This window comes from Onychomys torridus, chromosome 23 (genome assembly GCF_903995425.1).
Source record: "Onychomys torridus chromosome 23, mOncTor1.1, whole genome shotgun sequence".
Classification (NCBI taxonomy): Eukaryota; Metazoa; Chordata; class Mammalia; order Rodentia; family Cricetidae; genus Onychomys; species Onychomys torridus.
In genome coordinates this window covers 957,374-983,286 of record NC_050465.1, presented here as the reverse complement: position 1 = coordinate 983,286, position 25,913 = coordinate 957,374, and the positions used below count along the sequence as shown (strand labels likewise).

General features: G+C 36.8%; 1 protein-coding gene and 1 pseudogene across 1 annotated transcript in view; one reads left to right on the top strand and one right to left on the bottom strand.

Annotated features, from left to right (window-relative positions):
- Window positions 1-25,913, top strand: part of Trip12 (thyroid hormone receptor interactor 12) — a 114,400-nt gene that overhangs the window by 51,337 nt on the left and 37,150 nt on the right. The window contains exons 10-26 of the mRNA XM_036173649.1: window positions 2,624-2,772; window positions 4,467-4,502; window positions 4,584-4,679; window positions 5,691-5,783; window positions 5,966-6,127; window positions 8,082-8,150; window positions 8,237-8,402; window positions 10,546-10,663; window positions 10,757-10,913; window positions 12,816-12,969; window positions 14,823-15,051; window positions 15,324-15,442; window positions 19,550-19,757; window positions 23,019-23,119; window positions 23,283-23,457; window positions 24,566-24,707; window positions 25,415-25,606. Coding sequence (XP_036029542.1) covers window positions 2,624-2,772; window positions 4,467-4,502; window positions 4,584-4,679; window positions 5,691-5,783; window positions 5,966-6,127; window positions 8,082-8,150; window positions 8,237-8,402; window positions 10,546-10,663; window positions 10,757-10,913; window positions 12,816-12,969; window positions 14,823-15,051; window positions 15,324-15,442; window positions 19,550-19,757; window positions 23,019-23,119; window positions 23,283-23,457; window positions 24,566-24,707; window positions 25,415-25,606 — 2,366 coding nt within the window. The remainder of the gene's footprint in view (window positions 1-2,623; window positions 2,773-4,466; window positions 4,503-4,583; window positions 4,680-5,690; window positions 5,784-5,965; window positions 6,128-8,081; window positions 8,151-8,236; window positions 8,403-10,545; window positions 10,664-10,756; window positions 10,914-12,815; window positions 12,970-14,822; window positions 15,052-15,323; window positions 15,443-19,549; window positions 19,758-23,018; window positions 23,120-23,282; window positions 23,458-24,565; window positions 24,708-25,414; window positions 25,607-25,913) is intronic.
- LOC118573245 lies at window positions 6,979-7,339 on the bottom strand (annotated as a pseudogene).

The following is a 25,913-nucleotide window of genomic DNA, read 5'->3' as shown; positions in this document are numbered from 1 at the left end:
ACAATTAAGTATATTTTGTATAAAAGAGCTGAAGAGGCTTGACAGGGTGACTACTTTCATTCTTTTTCTTCATAAAACATTCAGTGATTCCTCCTGCTTCTTTTTATGTAGCCTGAGAACTAAGAATGTCCTTTACATTTTCAAATGCCTGGGGTGGGGTGGGGGGATCATATTTTGAGATTAAAATACAGTGAATTTCAAATTTTACTACCCATAAAGTCTTAATGGGTCAGAGCCATGTTCATTAGTTTTGTACTGTCTATGTCTATTTTTGAATTATAATACTAGAGTCAGATAAGATAGCTATGATGGAAATCATATGGCCTGCAAAGCCTAAAATAATTATTGTCTGTCTCTTAATAGAAACTGTTGGCCTGCCAACCCCTTGTTCTCCAGTGTTTATTGGAATGTTGCTCTGTGGCTATGTTTCAGGTTCCTGAAATCCTTACATGCAAAGATAAAGCTGTGACTAGTAGTTGGAGTGCTGGGGCTTTGAACTTCTTTTGAACTGACATTGCAAATTGCGGGTAGCTTAAGAACTAAAGCAGTGCCATCCCGTTCTCCTCCAAGTTGTCAGTTACATTTTCAGTGCAGGCCTGAATACTTCATTCAGTGCTGCTGAGTTCAGTAATTCCATTTTGCTTTATGATTTCCTTTCAAATATTAAACATTAACAGAATTGGTCTTTACTCCTGAATTAATGTTTTTAATCTTTGTAACTAAATGAGGAACATTTTTTTCCATATACTTAATTTCAACATAGATGCTAATATGTCCTGTTGTTACTAAACATTATGTTGAGATGACTTGCCAGATACACAGTAACACAGTTCTCATTAAATTTTTGTTTTGGGAAAAGGATATTTTTAATCTTGTGCGTGTATGTTATACTATATAATGTATTAATTGCCAGGCATTAAGAACATCTCTCTCTCTCTCTCTCTCTAGCATTTCATCCTTTGTGAGTGAAATTAGGAACTACTTATGATTCATCAGTTACGTCTTAAAAATTATGTACTATTTTAGCACAATGATATACCTGCTTTAATGATACTAATATTTAGTTTAGAATTTAGAAGTTGTATTCTTTTGAACAGGTCTGAGCATTTTGTTTTCAGGTGGACTTTTAATTATTGCAAGGTAGTAGGCAGCAATTATGTAATTTGTTAGCTATGTACAATAAAGAAAAGTCTTCCGAGGTCACCAGGGTTATGTCACCAAGAAGATCAGTGAACCTTAGTTTTAATAAACTTGTTTCGATGTAAATTTCAGATAGATTGAAAGTTATTTTCAAATATTTTTATATCCAGATTTATATATTTTAAAACTTAATGATAACTGGGTTTAAAAGCCCACTGTTGGGTTGAGGATTTAGCTCAGTGGTAGAGCCTTGGGTTTGATCCTTAGCTCTAGGGAAAAAAAAAGCCCACTCTGCAAATAATAATTTGAATAGGAAGAGACAAAACACATTGGTAGCTTTTACTCATTTGTTTACCATGCTGGGGATTGAACCCCAAGTTTCATTAATACTAGGGAAGCGCTGTAGCACTGAGCTTTTACAAACCCCAGCACTGGTTTTAGTTTTGAGTGCTTTCTTCAATGTAATGAATTTGCATAATGGAATTGAGGCTCAAAAAAAGGAACCACTCCAGTAGCCAGCACCTGCTAATGTAGTTAGAACTACAAAGGTTGGTTGTTTTGTGTTGAATACTCCCTATCTTCAGATGCATTATTCTGCCTGTCTTAATTTTGCTTCCTTTTCTCTACTCTTTGTTTTTTATTTAATCCTGGTGTGTATATTTAAAGAAACATAATATTATTTTGATACCCAGGTACCCTTATTAAGTAATTTTTAATTGGACTAAAATTGTACTCACTACATTACTTTCTTTGAAAGTGTAGGTATGGCAGGCAAAGCAAACAGTTCCTGTTGGTTTTTGGTGATTTGAATTTTGCTGCTAAAAAATAATCAAGTTTAAGTTTGTTTAAGTTAAAAAGGCATAAACCAAGTAATTGAGGTCATGTTAAGGCTGAGCAGACACAGTAGCTCTCCTTTGTTAAAGTGTCATAGATGTGAGTTTGCTTTCCTTTTTTCTTTTTGCCTTATAATGTCTGTCTCCAGCAGTGGGTATTTAAGGTCTTTTGTTTCTACATGGTTGGAGAAACATTAGTTTTAAAATCTGATCTTAGAGTACTACTGAGCCATTTCCCCAGTTCTTCAATGTTTATTGATTGTAATTTTTAAATTTGAAATGGCTGGGCTGTGGTGGCACACACCAGATCCACAGAACCAGGTGGATCTCTATGAATTTGAGGCCAGCCTGGGCTACCAAGTGAGTTCCAGGACAGGCACAAAGCTACACAGAGAAACCCTGTCTCAAAAAACTGGGGGAAAAAAATTTGCATGTGTTTGTTAGTGCTTCTATATGTTTGTATGCACCTATGTGTGGCTGAATACCCGAGGCGGCCAGAAGAGGTCTTGGATTCCCTGGAGTTGCAGTTATCTATTCTGAGCTGCCTGACATTGCTGCCAGAGTCTCTGGAATAGTAATACTATTCTTACCTGCTGAGCTGTGTCTCTAGCTCTCAGTGCTTAAAAGTAATGCCTTCTATTTCCTTGAAGGCTCTAAGGCCCAACAGCTTCTTCAAGGACTGCAAGCGAGTGATGAGAGTCAACAGCTTCAGGCAGTCATTGAAATGTGTCAGCTACTGGTTATGGGAAATGAAGAGACTCTAGGAGGGTTTCCTGTGAAGAGTGTTGTTCCAGCTTTGGTAAGCATACTTACTGTTTTTCTTTTGGTTTACTTTGCCTGTATGCATGGTATACAAATAAATACTCTCAATGAGCTAAATACCAGCTTGAGTTTGTAAATATTTTTGTGCCAAGTTTTTGTTGAAGTCACTCACTTGATCTTCATTACTCAAATGGTTTAATGTTATTCAGCCCATCACTAATGCTTTGTTTCTTCCTTGTGAAAAAAATGTGTTAGCCTTTATTGTTCATTTTCTCAGTTTTAGGGGCAATAAGCTAACTTATTTTGGTGGTTTTTTTTTTTTTTTTTCTTTTTTGTGTGTGTGTGTGTGTGTGTGTGTGTGTGTGTGTGTGTGGTTGAGAAAGATTGAGTGTTTATTACTCAGTTCCAGCCTGATATAATCTACAATCACTTGGGAGGGATCTTTGAGTATGCAGCCTATGTGGGCTCCGCCAAGGCCTAGGCAGGGCGTCCTGGACTGTAAATACAGAGATGGTACTTACAAGAGTAAGCACACACACTAACTTCTGTTCTGACTCTTGTGATTGGCTGCTTTAAGTCCCTGCTTGACTTCCCTGGAATGATGGACTCTGTGTATACTTGTTGCTTTTTTCAGGGTATTTTATCATAGCAATAGAAATGAGATTAAAACAATTGACATTTACAAGTAGTCCCTTTTGGTGGAAGGGAATGTGTTAAAGCTGATTAAGTCCATCTTTCAATTAGGAAACTTGTTCTTTTCTATGAAAACCCTTTGAATTTAGATGTGTTTTTTAAGTGACTGATTTGGTGAATGTGTATAAATGTTTTAGTTTCGAAAAACTTTTGGTTTTTTGACACAGGGTTTCTCTGTGTAACTTTGGGCCTTTTCTGGATCTTGCTCTGTAGACCAGGCTGGCCTTGAACTCACAAAGATCCGTCTGCCTCTGGCTTCCCAGTGCTGGGATTAAAGACGTGCGCCACCATCTCCCGGCTGAAAAACTTTTTCAAGGCATATATTATACATATTTATTATTTACCCGAGAAGTCATGTAGCAATTGGGTATTGTATCATTTATTATCACCATTTAATTGAAGGGTACTTGATACCTGAAATACAGTGCATTTAAAATTTTCTAGTTTTGCATTTCTTTTGACAAAAATAGCTGCAATCTCTGTGAAGTCCTTTTCAAATGAGAAAATAATGATTTTTAGACTTGTGAAATAATTACATCATTTATTAATTGTAGTCTCTAATATATTCAATCCTGTTTTCAAATCAGATGTTACTGTATGATTAACATATTGCCATAATGATACTCATTTTAGATGTACACAGTGGTCTTCAGTCTGTGTTAATATTAATTCAGCAAATACCAGTCATTGCTGGTGCCAATGATGTGTCAATTGGTAAATCCTCTGACATGCTAAAGGACTTCTCTTAAAGATATTAGAATACTAAAATGGTTTGTTATAAGCAACAGAAAGGGTGATTTTTTTTAAGTTGATGCTTTATAACAGCATTGCCAGTCCAGAGCTTTTGCATGTAACGAATGACATCATAAGCATAATAATAATTCGTATGCCCTGCTGTCGTTTTGTCTCTGTGTGTGTGTGTGTGTGTGTGTGTGTGTGTGTGTGTGTGTGTGTGTATAATGAACAAATTCTTCTATTTCAGTGAAATGTAAGAAATATTTCAAGAACGTTCCTAATACTTTGTTATCTTTTTAACAGATAACATTACTGCAGATGGAACATAATTTTGACATTGTAAGTACATCATGTATTTTTAAAGGCACTCTAAACATTAATATGAGTATTTATTGAATAAACTTTCATCTTGTTTTCTAGATGAATCATGCTTGCCGAGCCTTAACCTATATGATGGAAGCGCTCCCACGGTCATCTGCTGTTGTAGTAGATGCTATCCCTGTCTTCTTAGAAAAGGTAGTCCTGATTTAGTACAACTTGTTCATAAGTGCATAAGAGGAGTCAAGATTTGAATTCTTTAATTCATTTCTATGATATAATTGAAGTCTTTGTTTTCAACCAATATACCAAGAGGAAAAAAAAACTATTTTATGTACAACAGATTAGTAGTTTAAAGTTGAAACTAGTAAATCATTTACAAAATAAGCCCAATTTTATGATTTTTATGATAGTATTGAACATATTTATTTCAGAGAACAGCATAAAGCCTTTCATTAAAAAATAATGCATTGGGGGCTGGTGAAATGCCTCAGTGAGTAATAATAGTGCTTGTAGGGTAAACCTTCTGATCAGAGTTTTTATCATCTCTGGAATACACATAAAAATACCAGCTGCAGTGGTTTCAGCACCTGTAAGACAGAGGAAAGATGAGACACTTGAGACTTGATTGTACACAGTGGAACGTCTTCTACATGTGTTCCGTAGCATAAACACATCACAATCTGTAAAATAATAGGGAGGAAAAATAGGATAGTAGAATTGATAGGTACTTATAATCTCATTTGAGAAATTGAGACAAAGGATCTTGCTCATGTTCACAAAATTGACTAGTGGAGAAAGGAAATTTTTCGTATGGTCAGTGGTTAGTAGCTTATGCTTTTGGTGTATATTATTCTAACTTTTTAAAAAGCACAAGGAAACTTAGTTCATTTGGTAAAATATAAAAAATATAAAAATTACTCTGAAACATTTTAAGTCTGGTTTAAAAAAATTTGTTACATGTTATCAACTCATTTGTTTTAAATAGGAAGTTATGTCTTATGGTAAAATATGTTTCAGTATCCTGAAACTGAGTAAATTGTTGGGAGGAAACTGCCAGCTTTTCTAGCTTTTACTCAAGGGTGAGTTGTTTTTTAGTTTGGTTTCATGGTGGAGCTAGTGTAAGTTGCTATAAATAAAGTGTTCATGTAGATAAAGTACTGTGGAGGAATAAATAATAACCTTTGGTACCTACTTTAATGGTCCTAGCTGCAAGTTATTCAGTGTATTGATGTGGCAGAGCAGGCCTTAACTGCCTTGGAGATGTTGTCACGGCGACACAGTAAAGCCATTTTACAGGCGGTAAGTATTGTTGCTGAAGAACTGTATTTTTTTTTTTTTTTTTTATCTCAAAACCACATTGTGCTAGTTCCTTGTAGTTCTGGAAGAGGACCTATTCCCCCAAAGTGATATACTAGACATTTTAATAGTTATTTTTGGTAAAGAATATTTTCCCTTCACTTTAACAGTTTTCTGTATTTTAGGGTGGTTTGGCAGACTGCTTGCTGTATCTAGAATTCTTCAGCATAAATGCCCAAAGAAATGCACTAGCAATTGCAGCTAATTGCTGCCAGAGTATCACACCAGATGAGTTTCATTTTGTGGCAGATTCCCTACCATTGCTTACCCAAAGGCTAACTCATCAGGTAAAGTATGAATCTGTTTCCTATGTCATGAAAGTGGTTTTGTTTGTTTGTTTGCTTCTTTTTCTTTCCCCTGAAATCTTCTGATTGGATGGATATAACTCAAAGTGTTCTGATCCATGTTTCTTTTTAAGTGTATTATCCAGTCACATATTAATTAGGTTATTATTTAACAAGATTTTGGCAGATTTACTCAAATGATAGGTACCTTATACGTTCAGTATCTTTATATTGACAGCAACTATGACTTTGTAACAATTGAGATTTTCCCTTGTGAGATCAGAATTTACTTTCAGAAGGATCTCTGAAAGGCATTGGGAGCGTGGTTTAAGACTGGGAGAGAGAGACAGGTTGTCTTGAAATAGAAATGAAAAGTGCAAATTCCAGAGAAGGTATGCAACAGGTCAAACATCAGAAAGAGAGTTTAGAGAGTAGAATTCATACCACATTTAAATGGAGGAGATTGAGCTGCCACATCTGGAGGTCAGAGAGAAACTGTTTCCTTATACCCTTTAACAGTAATGTTATTTATTACTAGAGACATGTTTTAAGGAATCTACTTTAAATTTGTTTCTACATATTTTGTTAAGCTTTTTGAAAATTAGATGTACAGAATATGCTTAAGGGATTATATAAGATGATGGACTCACATTTGTCTCCTACATTTCTATAATGATAAAGATAGAGTAAAGGCATTGAATTTTTCTTTTCTTTGTGGAACAAGGGATAGCTTATAGTCTGGACTATCTCTGAACTTCAATCATTTCAAGTCTATATCCCATATGCCTAGTTACTTTGTTTCTTTTTTATTTTATTTTATTTTTTCCAAAGCTAATATTTTATTCAGATAGCAGTCTCATTACATGTGGTCCAAGAACATTCAAATAAGAACTCAAATAAAATCAGATGTTAAAGATTAGTCTTCAAACATCATAGCCAACAATGCCACGTTTGCCATAAAACCACATCCACACCTCAGTGGCCACCAAACCATTCAGCACAGCTTCCTTAACTGTAAGCTGTTTGAAGCTACCAGTTTTAGCACTTTGAATTATCTCCCCCCACTCCCACTCTGAATAGCTGCAGGGAGTTCAGGAGTGGGTTGGGGGAACCAGCTCAATCTTGGCGTACCGCCAAACGAGGCTTCGAGTAAGTCACTGCAGCGGCTACTAGCCCTGGGGCCTTCTCCGCGAAGTTACTGACGAACTTGACCATCGTCTATGGTGGAAGGTCCGTCTGCTCGAACTGCTGGCTGAATCTGTTTCTTATTTATTTTGGGTATATGATCTTACTATAGCCCTAGCTAGCTTAGAACTCACAGATATCAGTTGGCCTGTCCCCCAAATGCTGTGATTAAGGTATGCACTACCATGCCAGGATTAATTTGTTTATTCTTGAAAGCAAGGTTGAAATTGAGATAATTTAAAATATATTCTGTAATTCATTATGAAAATCAATACTAACTAACATCCTTACTTCATAAATGAGAACTAAGAATCAGAAAATTTAAATTAGTTGGCTGCTACTTTGTAGCTTTTTTTTTCCCTAGGGAATCAAGTAGCTGCAAAGATTTATATTGTTACAGATGGATGCCTCTGTGCTCCATTAATGAAGTAAACATAATGTTGGTTTTGATGTTATGAGGAACATTTACAGATGTTTTTTCAAGAGGGCTTTATTTTTCTAGCAAGTCTATTCTAATAGCCAAATCTTTTTTGGTTATCAGGGAACTCAGTGCTTAAGGGTTTGGATCTGCTGATGGTGTTAATTCATGGATCTTTATGGATCTGTGCAAATGTTTGTTCTTTAATATTACCAACTACACTTTGCAGGTTTTTCTTTTCAAAGCTCACATCTGATAATGACGTTACCTAGATTTGAGGCAAAGAAAGAACTAATTGATTGGTGGTGCTAACATTTTATATTAATTAACTTTATTTTCCTTTGTGAAAAATAGGACAAAAAGTCAGTAGAAAGCACTTGCCTTTGTTTTGCACGTCTAGTGGACAACTTTCAACACGAGGAGGTGAGTATCATTTTTGGTAGTATATTTTTTAAGTTGTAGAATTGCTAAATTACAACATAATAATTTCTCTTCTTGTGTTCATGAAGAATTTATTGCAGCAGGTTGCTTCCAAAGATCTGCTTACAAATGTTCAACAACTCTTGGTAGTGACTCCACCAATTTTAAGTTCTGGGATGTTTATAATGGTGGTCCGCATGTTTTCTCTGATGTGTTCCAACTGCCCAACATTAGCTGTTCAACTTATGAAACAAAGTAAGTGCTGTTTTATTATTGTATTTTAAGCTGTAAAAGTGGCTCTTCCGAGCTGGGAGGTGGCGTCACACACCTTTAATCCCAGCACTTGGGAGGCGGAGCCAGGCAGATCTCTGAGTTTGTGGCCAGCCTGGGCTACAGTGTGAGATCCAGGACAGGCACCAAAGCTACACAGAGAAACCCTGCCTCAAAAAAAAAAAAAAAAAAACCACAAACAAAAACAAAAACAAAAAAAGGGTAGCTCTTCCTTCATACTAACAAGTCAAATTAAGTTACAAAAGTTAAAAGAAATGATAAATGCCATTAGATATTGAAGAAGATATATGATGAGGTCAGGACTGTAGGTTAGTGAGTAGTAGAGGCTTACCTGACATATATGAGGTCTGGGTGTTTCATATCCAGCAGTGCTGAAGATCTCTTCTGGTTTTTTGAGACAAGGTCTTTTTATGTAGCCTTGGCTATCCTAGCACTTGCTATGTAAACCCAGACTGGCCTTAAACTTCCATAGATCCACCTGTGTCTCTGGTGCTGAGAAAAAGTGTATGCTGTCACACCTGGCTTGGTCATGTACATTTTATGTTATATATTCTTAAAAAACTCACTTTTGATGTTTCTGAGACCAATGACTCAAGATCATTGATTTCTATGTCATACTAATCATTAATGATCTTTAGTAAGTTTTATATTACTTTGAAGTACTTTTTAAGGGAACTCAATCTCTCAGCTCGTTTGATTTTCCCCAGTGAATTATCTGAGTGCAGAATGCTTCTCTCAGAAAGCTGAACCTTATTTCTACTGATAAATATCTCCAGTTTTTACAGATTTTTACCAATTTTGTGTTTCTTACTTAACCAGTGACAAATTGTCATTGATCTCTCTTTCTTAAGGCCTTGTCTCATAAGTAAATGTCAGAAAGTGGTATGGTTTCAGTAACCATGTTTTGATTCTTTCTTATAGAGCTAATAATTGTTGCAACATCTATATAATCATGATTAATAATTTCATACTTAGAATTTTGAAATTTTAAGGTGCAATCTTGAGTTAGTGTTGCCTTTTACTGAAGACACAGCTTTGGACCCCACTGTTTCAGACTGTATATATTTTGTTTGGAGAAACCTAGTTTCACTTTCCACTGTATTTCTTGTGCACTAATGCATTGACCTTCGCAAGAAGACAGTGTGATTGAGGTGAATAGGTGGACAGATTATTGTTTCCCCTGTGGTGAGCACAATGCTGTCTGCCTCATTGAAACTGAGAAATGTTTAACTCCTTCTCAAGTAGTTTTATTAACTTATTCTGAAGTCTCTAGGACCTCTTTGGAGCTTGAGTAGTCTATAGTTTCCTGGGGTCTGAATATAGCTTCTCGTTAGTTACTGTTAGGCTTTAAATACCAGCTTGGGAAGTCGGTTCTATTCTCTGAATACAATGGATAATTTTCCTTTAATGTCACATTTTTCCCTCTTTTGCATATTCAAGGGAATTTCCTATATAGCATATGGAAGCCGCTAGACACATTTTCATTGTATTATAAGTAATTGTAAGCATGTTTACTTTTTTGTGGGGTAGAATCTTAACTACTTTCCTGATCACTTATAAAATTAAAACATACAACCCAATCTCAAGGTCACTTCATTTTGTGGTACTGCAGAGTGAAGCTTGAAGCCTTCTGTATGATAAGGAAGTGATCTGCCTCTGAATTCCGTCATCCCTGGGCATTAAAGCATCTTTGCAAAACTCTGGAGTGTATTTGTATTACTTGATAAAGTTAACAAAATGGTACCTTTCCAAGATAATAAAAAAAGTAATAGCTGGATTTGTGCATTTTCACATGTAGATAATATGTATACAAACACACTACAGCTAACAGATACAGCTTTTTCTAAGGTTTTAGCATCTAGAGTGACTAAATCTCTGCATCTGAGTGATAAATTCTCCAGAGACTGATGTCTTGGGAGTGGAAAGTTAATATATGGAGAACATTTTAATGATGTTTGTCTCTTGAGTTAACATGTAAGTATCATGTAAGGCAGGACTTGTGAGCTCCAGATGCTTATTACCCTATAGGCCATGTGCTTCCAGTAAATTTGAATGGAAGGTGGTAAGCGAATGAGTGTATTATGTTTTGTTGTTGTTGGCTTAACAGACATTGCAGAAACACTTCACTTCCTCCTGTGTGGTGCCTCTAATGGAAGTTGTCAAGAGCAGATTGATCTTGTGCCACGAAGTCCTCAAGAACTGTATGAACTGACATCTCTGATTTGGTAAAAGAGTGGGGACATTTTCCTTGAGAGTCTTATTACCTACAGATGGTGCAGAAAGTTACTTATTAAAATAATTGCACTTGTTATTTTCAGTGAACTTATGCCATGTTTACCAAAAGAAGGCATTTTTGCAGTTGATACCATGTTGAAGAAGGGAAATGCTCAGAACACAGATGGTGCAATTTGGCAGTGGCGGGATGACCGAGGTCTCTGGCATCCCTATAACAGGATTGACAGCCGGATCATTGAGGTAGTAGTTTCATTGTACCATTTAAATATGCCTATTTTTGTGGAGAGTGGGTGTAGGGATGGAATGGGGAGGTGGTTGTGTGTGTTTAGTGTGCTCAGTTTTGAATTAACTTAAGATTCTCTCATTTTGTCTCCTGAGAAAGAAGGTCCTCATTCTGTTGAGGTCAGAAAACATGATGTTCTAGTCCTGCTTCTGCTGCTAACTACCTGCTTGGCTTGGAGCAAGTAATCTAAGTTCTTTGTCCCATAGTTTTGTTTCCCAAAGGAAACACTGGAGGGTTAGACTATGTTTCAAAGCCAGGTCTATTATTTCAGCCCAGAAGAAATCTCCCAATGTGTGCTTTTTATACTTAATGGGGGAAAAAGTGAAAACAAGTACCTGCCCCAGGGTGAATACCAAAATGGTGAATAATAGATTAGTGCAATAGATTTTAATTATATAAATGAAAGCAGTGTTCAAAACAGTGGAACTTTTGACAACTTGATGTAAGAGAAGAAACTTGAGTGATACATTGGAGGAATATACCAAAATGTTAATGATGATTCTCCATGACAGTTGCTGTGATTTCTGTTCATCTGAAATTGTTTGTGGGTTTGTGGAATAATTATCTTCATTTTCTCCGATGACACAAAGACTTGGTGGTAGAAAAACATTGCAGCTCTGGAGAGGCTTACATTTTCTGCTAGCATTTTTTTTTTTTCTTTCTGGTTTTTCAAAGCAGCGTTTCTGTGTAATTTTGGTGCCTGTCCTGGATCTTCCTCTATAGACCAGGCTGGCCTTGAACATACAGAGATCCATCTGGCTGTGCCTCCAGAGTGCTGGGATTAAAGGCGTGCGCCACTGCCACCCTGCTTCTGCTAGCATTTTTACACATACACACAATATTTCTAAATTTAAAACAATGTTTGAATTGCAACCATCTTCAAATCTCTTGTAAAGATGTACCTTCAAGATACGTTCCTCCAATTATTTTCTAAAGTCAGGAATCCTTATAAAGGAACTCAGAGTTCAGAACCAGCTTGGGCTTTCTTGAGAGTTAATTGTTGATTGATCTCTTGTGCCACAGCTGCTAGTGTTCTTAATTTCTAACTTTAAGTGTTTTTCTTTTTAGCATTCTCCTGATAATTACATCTTCGCTATCTGTTTACTCTCTAGTTCCAGATAGTTATTCCATTCTCCCTTGGAGTCTCCGCTTAGATTGGTCTTTTATATTAAGAGTATTTTGTTTGTTTGTTTTTAAAGCCATAGGTTATGCTATATAATGTAAGCTGTCTTTGAACCTGGAAACCTCTTGACTTAATCTCCTGAGTGCTGGGATTCCAGGTGTGCAAACCACCATATAACATTTTGCAACTTCTCTAGGTTGTCTGAAGTTAAATGGTCCCTTCTGTGTAATGTTTCCATCGTGATTATTAATCTTAAATTTTAGTTGTGTTCCTTACAGTCTTAGAACAGCATTTAAACGTGAGGTTGTCTTGTTTACCTAAGGACAGTTCTATAAGGTGGCTTAAGGAGAATTATAGTAGGTTATTAGAAATTGATTAGGTAAAAAAATGTTTTCCATCTAACAACTAGAGTTCTAAGGACATATAAATTTCTTTCACAGTACAGTTTCTTTTGAAATACAAATGGTGTCTTCATGTCAAGTATGCTCTATCACTTGGTATTTCCTAGACTTTTGTCTCAGAGTATCTCAGGGCTCACAGTTTGGTTTAATTTAACATGATTTGTTAAACCAATGAGTTTTGTCCTCAACAGTCTTACTATAATTTCCATATTCTGTCAGTTTACCAGCCACATAAAATAGATATGTAAAGTAGCATATGTGGAGGGTCCCCGCTGTGCTTAAGGTAATGAATTTCTACATGTTTATATTCAAGGTTTCTCTCTCTTTGCTCTCAGGCAGCCCATCAGGTCGGTGAGGATGAGATAAGCTTGTCCACTCTGGGACGAGTTTATACTATTGATTTTAATTCTATGCAGCAAATCAATGAGGACACGGGAACAGCACGTGCAATTCAGAGAAAACCTAACCCCTTAGCCAATACTAACACTAGTAAGTATCCTTTGAGTTAAGTAGCTATGCACTGTTGGAATTTATTTCAAATTGATTTTGAGTATGTTGTGTTGGTATAGGAGCCATTTTTCTTCTGCCATGTAGGTTCTTGCCTTTAACCTTGTCAAGCACCTTTGCTTTCTTGCTGGAACCTGTAATATTTTCATTTTTACATAGTAATTGTTTCATTGAATATCCTTTGAGGAGGGTAAGATAGTTGTGCTCACAAGTGAGGCCAATTCCAAAGGCCTGGGTGGCTTCCACCCTCAGCCTCCTCAGTGGCTGCTGTGGGATGCCACTCCTTTTCTCTTCTTTTTTTAAATTGCTCCCCCTTCTGGGGACCAAACACTTATCTATTCAGCCCTTAACCTCCCTGGACTGTCTCTCTTCCTTTGCTTCCTCCTCTCTGGCAGGCACCTTAATCCCCCTGCAGAGTTTTATATAATATAAACCCGAGGTGCTCTGCTGTTCCATTCCCGAAGAAAGGGAGCAGCTGAGAAAAGTTAGATATGAAACCTTAGACTCACAAAAATAGGATAGATAGGATATTTAATTTTTGCCAAATACAAATAGACTAGTTATTATAAATAGACTAGATATTGTAACTATAATTATTGCTTGATAATTGTTTTGTTATATGTAATTTTACTATGTTAAAGTTAAAACCTTACTTTTTGGAAATAAAGGGGGAAGTTCTGTGTATATCGTGCTGTATGCTGTGAATGTGTTGCTCTGATTGGTTAATAAATAAAGTGCTGATTGGCCAATAGGTAGACAAGACGTATAGGCAGGACAGAGAGGAGAATTCAGGGAACAGGAAGGCTGATTCAAGAGTTGTCAGCCAGACACAGAGGAAGCAAGATGTGAAAGCAGAACTGGGAAAAGGTACCAAGCCACATGGCTAAACATAAACAAGAATTATGGGTTGATTTAAGTGTAAGATCTAGCTAACAAGAAGCCTGAGCCAATAGGCCAACAGTTTTAATTAATATAAGTGTCTGTGTGTTTATTTGGGTCTGATCAGCGGATGGACATAGGAAAATTCCAGCTACATAGTTGAGTAGTGGTGATTAATTTCACTAAAACTTGTGCTTCAATTATTATAAATAATCCAGTATTACTACATGTATGATGTCTTTCCCACTAGTTTTTCTTCTTTAAGTGATGGGATGCTTGTTAGAACTATTTCAGGTGTTCATTTGATCCTGCCCCACACCACTCCCCTTCCCGAACCCCCCCCCCCCCCCCAAGAGGTCTGGGTAGTAAATGTTAGAAGCTTCATAAGATATACAGCCTTTACACAATTTAATACTTTTGAAGTCTCAAAGCTGTCCTATTATAAGACATAAACAAATGTACTTTATGGGTGAAGGGCAAGATGTATAACCGTAATTGGCCAAACTCTTGTTCATAGTCTTCATCAGTTCCATTCTCCTCATACATATTCTTTGTGAACAAAATAGCATAAATCACCTTGTTTATCCATTTTTTTTTTTTGGATGGCTTTTATCTGAGTATTAACTCCATTTCTTTTACTCTTCATTTTTGTAGCTTGTATTTTAGTGAGTTAGTATTGAAATTTCCCTAGTGTTTCTTAGATTATGCTTTAGTACAAAGAAGAGGTCTGCTTAGTACACTGATTACACTAATGGTTTCTGCTGGTCAGAGTGGTCAGTGCAGTAATCTCTTAATATTAGATAAGTTAATGTTTGTTCTATAATGAAAAACATTTGCGTAGTACTTCGTATACTTGTTGGGCTGAATACTTGGTTTTTGCTGTTACAGTAGTTGGTCAATCACTTCAGAATGGCACTTTTTTTCTTTTGTTGTTTTTGTTTTTGTTTTAATAACAGGTGGATATTCAGAGTTAAAGAAGGATGATGCTCGAGCACAGCTAATGAAAGAAGATCCGGAACTGGCTAAGTCTTTCATTAAGACCTTATTTGGTGTTCTCTATGAAGTGTATAGCTCCTCAGCAGGACCTGCAGTCAGACATAAGTGCCTTAGAGCAATTCTTAGGATAATTTATTTTGCTGATGCTGAACTTCTGAAGGACGTTCTGAAAAATCATGCTGTTTCAAGGTGTGTTCATGAAAATATTAAAATGATTTAGAAATTTAAATCTAAAGTTATTTTAGAAATTTCTAAGTCACTGTACAGAAAATGAAGTTTGGAATGTCTTGAATCATTTTTAATGTCTATTTTAGCATAATCATAATTTGAAAAATCTAACTGAATTCAATAAAAATTAGAATTGTTATAATAGAATGGAATTTTGTTCTTAAAATTAAGTAGTATGACCAAAAATAATCACCAACTTTAGACAGTTCATACACAAATGTTTTGTTTTTTAGTCACATTGCTTCCATGCTATCAAGCCAAGACCTGAAGATAGTAGTTGGAGCACTTCAAATGGCAGAAATCTTAATGCAGAAGTTACCTGATATTTTTAGTGTTTACTTCAGAAGAGAAGGTAATACCTTTTTCTTTCCCTCCCCCATCATTCTTTTTGAGGAAAGTTTTCTCTGTCGTCCTGGCTGTTCTGGAATTTACTCTGTACTCCAGGCTGGCCTCAAACTCAGATCTGCCTGTCTCTGCCTCCTGAGTGCTGGGATTAAAGGAAGGCATGTACTATCACCACCTTTAATAGCTTTCCCATTTTTGATAATAAGTTGATGAGTAGTTAGTCTAGATAGAATTTGATGTGGTGTGTTCAGTGTCTACAAGGAAAGTATTATGTTGAAGAGCTCAAGTATATTTTAAAGATTTTATTTCTTATGTATAAAGCATGTTTGACTGCAGGCCAGAAGAGGGCACCAGATCACAGATGGTTGTGAGCCACCATGTGGTTGCTGGGAATTGAACTCAGGACCTCTGGAAGAGCAGTCAGTGCTTTTAACCTCTGAGCCATCTCTCCATCCCTCAAGTATATTTTAAAAGTATATGTTTAATAGCTCAAGCATAGTCAGTATGTTTCATGTGTAGTATGTGTATTGTGTGGAAAGTACATGAAGATTGAGATTCACTGTCACTGATGACTATTAGTCATTTTCAGTGATCTCCCTGCCTTGGCCCGTGTGCAACCCCAATACGTGCTTAAGTTTGGGAAAGGTCAGATTTGAAAAAGTATAGTTGGTATATTTCAATCTATTGTGATTCTTTGAATAAAGTTGCAGTACATCATAGCAGTAGATCAGAACAGTTCAGGGTTTATTTATTGGGTTGAGAATGTACATGACTAATGCCATAAGAGGGCATCAGATTCTCTGGAACTAGATTTAACAGATAATTGTGGGCTTTCATGTGGGTGCTGGGAATTGAACTCAAGTTCTCTGAAAGAGCAAACAGTACTCTTAATCATTGAGCCATCTCTGCAGCTCTTGATCACCTTTTCTTTTCTCCTTTTATTGGAAATAGATAATTTTTTTTTCTCACATAATATATCCTGATTACTGTTTCCCCTCCCAGGTCCTCTCCACATCAGGATCCACCCCCTTTCTGTCTCTTATTAGAAAACAAGCTTCTAAGGAATAATAGTCAAATAAAACATAAACAAGAAATAACACATCAGAAGAGGACATAACAAACAGAGGGAACAAAAGGCACAAGAAACATAGAGATGTAGAGACCCACACCTTCATATACTTAGGAATCCCATAAAAACACTAGTGTGAAAGCCACAATATATCCACAAAGGATGAGAGAAGAAGAAAAATGTAAATAGATAAAATTAAAAAAAAATAGTAGGAGGGGGGACAAAGGAAGAGCCCTGATATGACATTGAGTCAAGGAACTTTCAAAGATAATGTTGAGTTCATTTTCTGTTGACCATTTGCTTCTGGGCCTGCAGCATATCCTTAAGAGTAGTTTTTTTTTTACCGAGTGAGACTCCCTTGGAGAATACTAAATTTTCATTTGCAAGTGGAAATAGCTTCTGGGTTAGAGGGGTTAGAGATGGCACTTCTTTCAGCTTTAGGACTCCATGTGGTGGAGACCCATGCAGGCATGTGCATGCTGCCCCAGTCTCTGAGTTATATGTGTTGTTTAGAGAGCCTTAATTCCTTGGTGTCCTTCATCCTCTCTCCCATCAGCTCTTCCACATGGTTCCCTAAGCCCTGAGGGGAAGGATTTGATGGAGTTGTCCCATCCAGACTGAGTGTTTCAAAATCTCAGTATCTCTGTAATATAGTCTAGCTGAGGGTTTCTGTATTTGTTACCATCTGCTGCAGGAGGAAGCTTCTTTTTGTTGTTGTTTTTTTTTTCTTTTCTTTTCTTTCTTTCTTTCTTTCTTTTTTTTGAGACTGGGATTCTCTGTGTAGTCCTGACTGTTCTGGAAGTTGCTCTTTAGATCAGGCTGGCCTCAAACTCAGAAATCCACCTGCCTCTGTCTCCTTGGTGCTGGTTAAAGGTGTGCACCAGAAGGAGAAAGCTTCTGGTGATGGCTGAACAAGGCATGGTCTGCTTCCCAGACTAGAGTCATACTTCTTATATTGGGTTTTTAATCTTTCTGTGTTTTGAAAATATTATAGATAGGCCAATATAGTAGTAGAAACAAAGTAGAAAGAAATTTTAACCATTTAAAGGTTGTGGGTACTGGGAATTGAACTGAGGACCTCTGGAAGAGCAGTCAGTGTTCTTAACCGCTAAGCCATCTCTCCAAAGTTATCTTTGAGCATGGTAGTAAATACTTTAAATCCAAAAGAGGGGCAGATCTCTTGATTTCTAAACTAAGAGCTCACATAGTAAGACACTGTTTCTAAGTAACTAAATAAAATTAGCTTTGTTTAACTAACAACGTGCTAAAAAAGACATGCAACAGTAGGAATTGATGTTAAAGACAAAGCATTATTTTTCCATTATCCAAAGTTGGCTGCTACTAACAAGTCAGGTATTTGTGTGGGTGCATATTTAATTTTTTGGTTAAGAAGTATATGACATCCTTGCTCATTTTCATCTCCATCCTATGCCATTCTTTTTTTTTTTTTTTTTTTTTTTTTAATTCTGAGGCTCGAACCCAGGGCTTAGGCAAGCCCTCTACCAATGAGCTAAATCCCCAACCCGCCAAATCAGTTTTGAGCTTAAAGACTGCTGTTCCATCAGATTCCCTTTTCAACCCACAAATATCTGTGGCAGAAACATAATGGTCTTAATTGTGCATGGCTAGGTCATGCTACCTAAAAGACTAGAATTTAAATGTTAACTTCTTCCTGAAGGTCTTGTTTTCCTCCCAGATTGAGCTTGGTTCTCCCATAGTGTTTTCTAACTTGCTGTATTTCTGTTTTATGAGCTCCTCATTACTTACTGCAATCCTTAGGAAATTTATCATTCCTAGTCATTTAGTCTTTGTCTTGCCTATTACTATGTCCTCAGTACTTAGCATAGCTTGGCCTAAATCACATTTTTGTAGCAAGTGCCTGAAGTATAAAATGTGCCACCCCTTTAATTTCTTTCTCTTTCCTTCCTTCCTTCCTTCCTTCCTTCCTTCCTTCCGAGACATGTTTTCTCTGTGTATCTTTGCGCCTTTCTCGCACTCACTTTGGAGACCAGGCTGGCCTTGAACTGACAGAGATCTGCCTGCCTCTGCCTCCCTCCCAAGTGCTGGGATTAAAGGCGTGCACCTCCACCGCCCAGCTTTTTTTTTTTTTTTTTTTTTTTTTTTAAAGAATCTAATGGAAGCCAGGTATGATAGTTCCTACCTTTAATCCCAGCACTTGGGAAACTGAGGCAGGCAAATTTTTGTTAGTTTGAGGCTAGCCTGGTCTTCATAAAAAATTTCAGGGAGCTAGAGCTACATAGACCTCAACAAATAACAGCAGACAAAAAACCCTAAACAAAGTAAGACAGAATCTAATGGAAGATTAGAACCCCTAAACAATGTACAGTCACACATAATTTCTTGCACAGATTTTTATTTATTTAACACAAACTCTCTTGGATATCTATGACTGTATATCTCCTATCACAATAAGAATTCTTGAGTGTAGCAACCACCACCTTAAAATAGCCCATTATGGATAGCAGTGTTATTACTGTGTTCTTGTAGCCTTTGAAGCTAATTGACTACTTTCTGGTTATCATATTGTGATGTGTGCTGTTTCTCTTATTTTTAGTATTTTTAAAATGGATATTTTCTACTTTGTGTAGCACTGTTTTATATGATTTTTGTTTGAATATTAGAAGATACTCAATAAAAATACCTTTCAATTTTATTTATTTTTAAAAGTTTTTTTTTATTATTATTAAATTAGTGTTCTTCTTGCATGTATGCCTATATGCCAGAAGAGGGCACCAGATCTCATTATTAGATGGTTGTGAGCTACCATATGGGTGCTGGAAATTTAAGTCAGGACCTCTGGAAGAAAAGACAGTGCTCTTAACCTCTGAGCCATCTGTCCAGCCCCCTGAATTTTATTTTTTCTGATTGGAGTCAACATGAATATTTGTTCCTCCCTCCCCCCTCTTCCCCCTTCTTCTTGGCTTTATTTCTAGTCTATCAGGCTTAATATTTAGGAATTTTTTAGTGGGGGTTGTTCTTGACTCTTGAATAACCGATCTCTTTTTGTTCCTGTTTCTGTTGAAGGTGTCATGCACCAAGTAAAACATTTAGCAGAATCTGAATCTTTGTTGACCAGTCCACCAAAGGCGTGCACAAATGGGTCAGGATCCCTGGGGTCTACAATACCAGCCAGCAGTGGGACAGCCACGGCTGCAACCAATGCTTCTGCTGATCTGGGGTCACCCAGTTTGCAGCATAGTAGAGATGATTCTCTGGACCTGAGCCCTCAAGGGTGAGTTTTGTTGTGATCTTAGAAATACTTTGCCTTTATCCAGGTTGATATCCATGACTCCTCCTGAGTATAAAATACCTGAGACAGACTTTTTTGTAGTGTTATGGATTGAGTCTGCAGCCTCAGCAATTACTTCCACCACTGAAGTATTTTCTCAGCCCTCTTGTTCTTTTCAATGGAAAGAAAATAACTTTAGAAAAGCTACTTTACTGGGCCCTGTTTTATGGGTACATGAGATACATGTATATTATTCACATTGGTACCCAAATGAAATGAGGTAAAGCCACATTAGGGTTTATTTACATGTATCACAGATTATCTTAGCCTTTGTTTCTCATTCCATAATTTTGTAGTTATTTCTATTAGTGTATATGTGCCTTTGTGATATACAGGTAATGATGCAGTGAAAAATATAAAATTAGAAACTATAAGCTAGGTGGCGAAACCTGGCTTCTCATTTCGCTTTAATTCTCAATCACATGACTATTTCTTAAAGGTAAATGATTGGTACTTCTTAAAGTTATTTGTTCCTCCTCTGCTGTACTATGTAGGATGTTGGGAAACTTTTTTTTTTTTGTTGTTGTTGTTGTTATTTTGTTGTTGCATTAGAAAATCACACATTTAAGTGGTTTTATTTCTTTTATGTTAGAAACTGGAATGTTGCCAAATGAGTTGTACATGATAAGCCATATTTAGTTCTGTTTTAAATTGTTCCCAGTGTAATCAATCATACATACTTTTCCTTTTTCTATAACGTACATTTTAAAATTTTTTAAAAATCTTTCGTTATATGTATATGGGTGTTTTTGCCTGCGTGTGTGGTCTGCATCATTAAATGTAGTGCCTTTGTTGGCCAAAAGAGGATGCCTGGCCTTCTGGGACTAGAATTAGAGGTGGTTCTGAGCTGCCATGTAGGTGCTGGGAATTGAACTCTCATGGCTGCTAGGAATCAAAGCTAGTAAACTTGACTGTGGAGTCAACTTTCCAGCTCCTGAAACATATATCTATTTATTTATCTATCTATCTGTCTGTTCGTTTATCTACCTTATTTATTCATTCATATATGTGTGTATGTATGTATGTATGTATGATCGAACCCAGGGCCTTGTGCTTCTTAGGCAAGTACTCTACCACTGAGCTTAATCCCCAACCCTGTAAAATATATCTTGGTAAAATATTCTCACTGGGATCCTAAAATTACATCATGTATACCTTAACGAACCCATCATGTACATTTGTCTAGATGACTGGGGGATCAGGTGCTTGAAGGAAGAGTGAGTCACTTTTGCTGCCACCTTGTGACAGTTATATACTTTAGCTTTAAAAAAAAAAGTCTGGCTTGGGCTGGTTGCTAATTCAGAAAAGTGGGTGAGTTTTTGCTTTTTGTTGTGTGAACTGGCCAAGTTTCTGTAGATGAGGCTTTGAGCCTCCTGAACTTTTTAAACCTTCCCATCTATGATGATGATGTATTTGTCTCCCATTTTACCCTTCTACCTCCATCTCACCTCTTCTCTATACTCTGGTCATTACAGTAACCCTAAATTATTACAGGGTTTTGCTATAAAATGTTCACTTGATGCCTAAGATGTCTTTAAGTGCTCCATGAGTTTGAGGATGCTGTGAGATAGCTCAGACAAATGCAGTCTTTGTTTTGTGTGGGAGTGGTGGTGGCCGGTCTCTCTAGTTAGCCTTGCCAGTTTCAGTAAGGGAGTAGTTGTTTATTATGCAATCTAATTGTATGAGAAATTATACAATTCTCTTTCATTATTTCAAAGCCTTTCTTTTTAAAATACTTTGTCATGAATTGTTCCATGGTTCTAAATCTTGACATGTATCACTGGCTCATTTCGAACCCATTGTGTAGACCAGGCCTTATAGCAATCCTCTTGCTTTTGTTCTGTGTGTGCTCCTTAGTATATGTTTGTGTACCATAAATGTGCAGGTGCCTTCAGAGACTAGAAGAGAGCGTCACATGCCCTGGAATAAGCTTGTGAACCTCTATGTAGGTGCTGGGAACAGACCCCAATTCATGGAAGAGAATTTTAACTGTTAAACCATCTCTTTAGCCCTCAACATGAAAATTGTTCATTTTCCATTACAAGTTTTTATCGTGTATTTGTTTTCTGGTCTATTTTTCTTGGTTTTGTATTTGAATGTATTAAGTACACTTATAGAATTACCAGAGTTTGGGGAGTTTTTTCCTAATTAAAAAAATCATTTGAATTATTTAAATGTTACTTGGAGCCTCAGAACAACAGAACAGCTTAATTTTTTAAATCATATATATTTGTGTGTTCATGTTCCTGGTGCCAGTGTGGAAGTCAGGGGACAGTTTGCACCAGTTGGTTCAGTTGTTCTGTCCTTGAGATCAAATTCAGGTTGTCTGACTTGATGGCAAATGCCTTTACCTAGTCAACTGTCTTGCTATCCCCTAGAATGTTCTTCTCTCTGCCCATCTTTGTTATTAAATAATTTCAGAAATTATTTTTAATGCCAAGAGCAGCAGTTTGCAAGATTTGGTGTACGGTATTGTAGTGTTGTTTAGAATAAAGACCTTAGGCAGATGAAGTGAAGCCCTCCCTACTTTCAGAGCCAAGGAGAAAGAGGCAAGAGAATCATAGATTTGAGGTCCTACCTGAGGTAATGTGGAGAGACTGTCTCAACAACCAAACAAAACATGGTAAAAGCTGGGTGGTGTTGGTGCACACCTTTAATCCCAGCATAAGGGAGGCAGAGCCAGGAGTATCTCTGTGAGTTCGAGGCCAGCTTAGTCTACAGAGTGAGATCCAGGACAGGCACCAAAACTACACAGAAACAAACATACAAACATACAAAAAACCAAACGGCTACAAGTATGAATGTATTTATGATGTTATTACCTTCATTATGCCTTTTGGGTATGATACTGTAAATAGAATACTTTTATAATATGAACATTAAAACCCATATATATTCTGTTACAAGTTAAATTAGGGAAGAAATATACTCAAGTTTGATTTTGATTTTTTTAACCAGTTTAATGTGTTATATTTTGTAAAGTTGGATATGAAGAAAATTAAGCCTTTATTATTAATTTTAGCAGTTAGTAATTAATTCTCTATCTCTATAACCTCAATAGAATATGACAGTTGTAGACTCCATATTAAATCACTCAGTGAAAATTGTTGGGACATTTTTATTCCTGGCACTTAGTGTCTACTATCTTAGCTGGGTTCTCCATTGGCAATTGCTAACCTCATCCATTGCTCTTCTGTGCAACAGGCGATTAAGTGATGTTCTCAAGAGAAAACGACTGCCCAAACGAGGGCCAAGGAGGCCCAAGTACTCACCTCCAAGAGATGATGACAAAGTAGACAATCAAGGTGTGTGCTTGGATTAATGGATGGGGAAATGGAGGAGAAGGTGATCAAATAAGTGTCCTCATCATGATTTGCTACCCTTATTCCTGTATTAAGACTGAAGTTTTTGTTGATTGTTATTCAGTATTGTTGAAATAATTTGAATGTAATTCTTTTCTCTTTATAGCTAAAAGTCCTACCACTACTCAGTCACCTAAATCTTCCTTCCTGGCAAGCTTGAATCCAAAAACATGGGGAAGGTTAAGTGCACAGTCCAACAGCAACAACATTGAGCCAGCACGAACTGCGGGAGTTAGTGGTCTTGCCAGGGCAGCCTCAAAAGACACCATATCCAATAATAGGTGAAGTTTGTGTTGGGATTAGGGGTGGGAGTCCTTCATCCAAAAGGTCTTTATGTAATTGTATTGACCACATTCATCACATGTAGGTGATATGTGGACTTGGTTCAGTTTGTTCTCATTATAAAAGATGTATGTAGTTCAAGACTTGCCCATGGTTCCAGCACTATTCCTTACATATAAAAACCATAGCAATAATATAACCACTTGAAAGCTCTTGTTAGTTTTATTCTATGTGGAACCTTTCACTGGATTATGCTTGCATTTCACGTTTATATATTCTAGTGAAAATTCTTCTACCTATTCAATGGAATTTGAAGATTGGTAGCTGAGAGCAGGCCACCCCCCCCCCCCCCCCCCCCCCCCACCCCCCCACAAGGTTTCTCTGTGTAGCTTTGCGCCTTTCCTGGAACTTGCTTTGGAGACCAGGCTGGCCTCAAACTCGCAGAGATCCACCTGCCTCTGCCTCCCGAGTACCAGGATTAAAGGCGTACGCCACCACCGCCCAGCTGCAGCTCTTTTTGTTTAAAAAGTACTAATTTCTCTCCAGTGTATGGATCATATGACAGTGCCTTTCTTGGGAAGACACTTGATGTAGAGTACCTGTATAGAATACTTCCTCTATAAAAAAGACATTCTCCCAGTGGTATTTTATTTTAAAGATAACTTTTTTATTTTAATGACAACTTTTAATTTGATTGCGTTGGCTGCTGATTCTCTATAAATTATGAAGAAATAAGCAAGTGTATTTTTAAAGTTTATAATTTAAACAGCCTGCTCATATGCTTATGTAAATTTGCATTGCATATAAACATCTTGTTACTCTTCATGTGATGACCTGAAATACATTCTATGTACCTAAGCTATTCTATAGATACATCTTGGCTTGTTTTCAGAATGAAGCTAAATTTACTTACTCTGAATTATAGTAATGATCATAGACCAGTTGCAGTCAGAAAACAACTTGTATAAGTTGGTTCTTCCTACCCTGTGGATGGGTCCTGGGGATTGAACTCAGGTCATTGTGGCAAGAACCTTAACCTGCTGAAATATCTTCTAGGTCCCTAATACCTACACAGAGACATTAATATTTCCTTTTTCCTCATTTTAGAGAAAAAATTAAAGGTTGGATTAAGGAGCAGGCACATAAATTTGTTGAGCGTTATTTTAGTTCTGAAAATATGGATGGAAGCAACCCTGCCTTGAATGTACTTCAGAGACTTTGTGCTGCAACTGAACAACTCAACCTCCAGGTACTGTGCAGTATATCTTGTTTGCTGTTAGATAGTTAAGTAGGATTTGTAACTACAACTAATTTCTTTTGCTCCTTATCCCTTTACTAGCCATTGCTTTCCATTCTTTGTGTTTCCTATTTCTTGACAAATGATAAAATTTTAGAATGCTTAAGAATGTCTTTTGTAAATCCTCATAACCACCTCCAACTGCACACTCATAACAATTACTCGTAAAAGCCTGAGGCTATATTATGACCATTTCATCTGGTTCTTTTTTTAAAATGTACTTTTTGTAATTTCTGTTCTTGTTTTCTAAGCTATTTCATAAATATTTTACGTTTAGTGACTTAAAGCAATGTCATGTTTTATTTTAATCTGACTTTCTAAAAGAGCCTTACTCCAATTTTAAAAGTTATTAAAATAATTAAAATAATCAATTGTACAAAGTCATGGTCTTCATTATTACTTGTTCATAAATGTAGTAGGTCTTTTGACCTCCATTGGATTTTAACCGGGTCTATAGTACTAGGAATGAATTCCCTCTTGTGCAGTTGACTGCAGATCTCAGCCCAGTAATAGTCGAGTCACTATTGTACCAGTGGGCCTTCTTGCATGCCAGGTTGTATTGGAGCTCATAGGGTTCATGGCTGGCCAGTGTTTCTTTGTTTTTAAAAGCTGTTGAATATATATTTTGACTATTACTGGGGTACTCTCTACTCTTTCAGGTGGATGGTGGAGCTGAGTGCCTTGTAGAAATCCGTAGCATAGTCTCTGAGTCAGATGTTTCATCATTTGAAATCCAACATAGTGGGTTTGTGAAACAGCTGTTGCTGTATTTGACATCTAAAAGTGAAAAGGATGCTGTCAGCAGAGAGATCCGATTAAAGCGATTCCTACATGTCTTTTTTTCTTCTCCAGTAAGTTAATAACGGTCACAACATCTTATTAGAGTTGGTACTAGCAAGTGTGTACATTTGTGTCCTGTGTTGCCTTTTCAGTTAGATTCCTTTGACATTTATTTATTGGTAAAGTTTTACTAACAGAGGCAAGCAGATTTCTGAATTCCAGGCTAGGCTCATCTACATAGTAAAACTTTATCAATAAATCCTGGAATTCAGAAATCTGCTTGCCTCTGTTTCTCAGGTGCTTGGCTTCTTTTAAGTTTTTGTTTGTCATAAAATAGAAAGTTAAAATGAAACCAAACATGAGGCCCATAATTGAGAT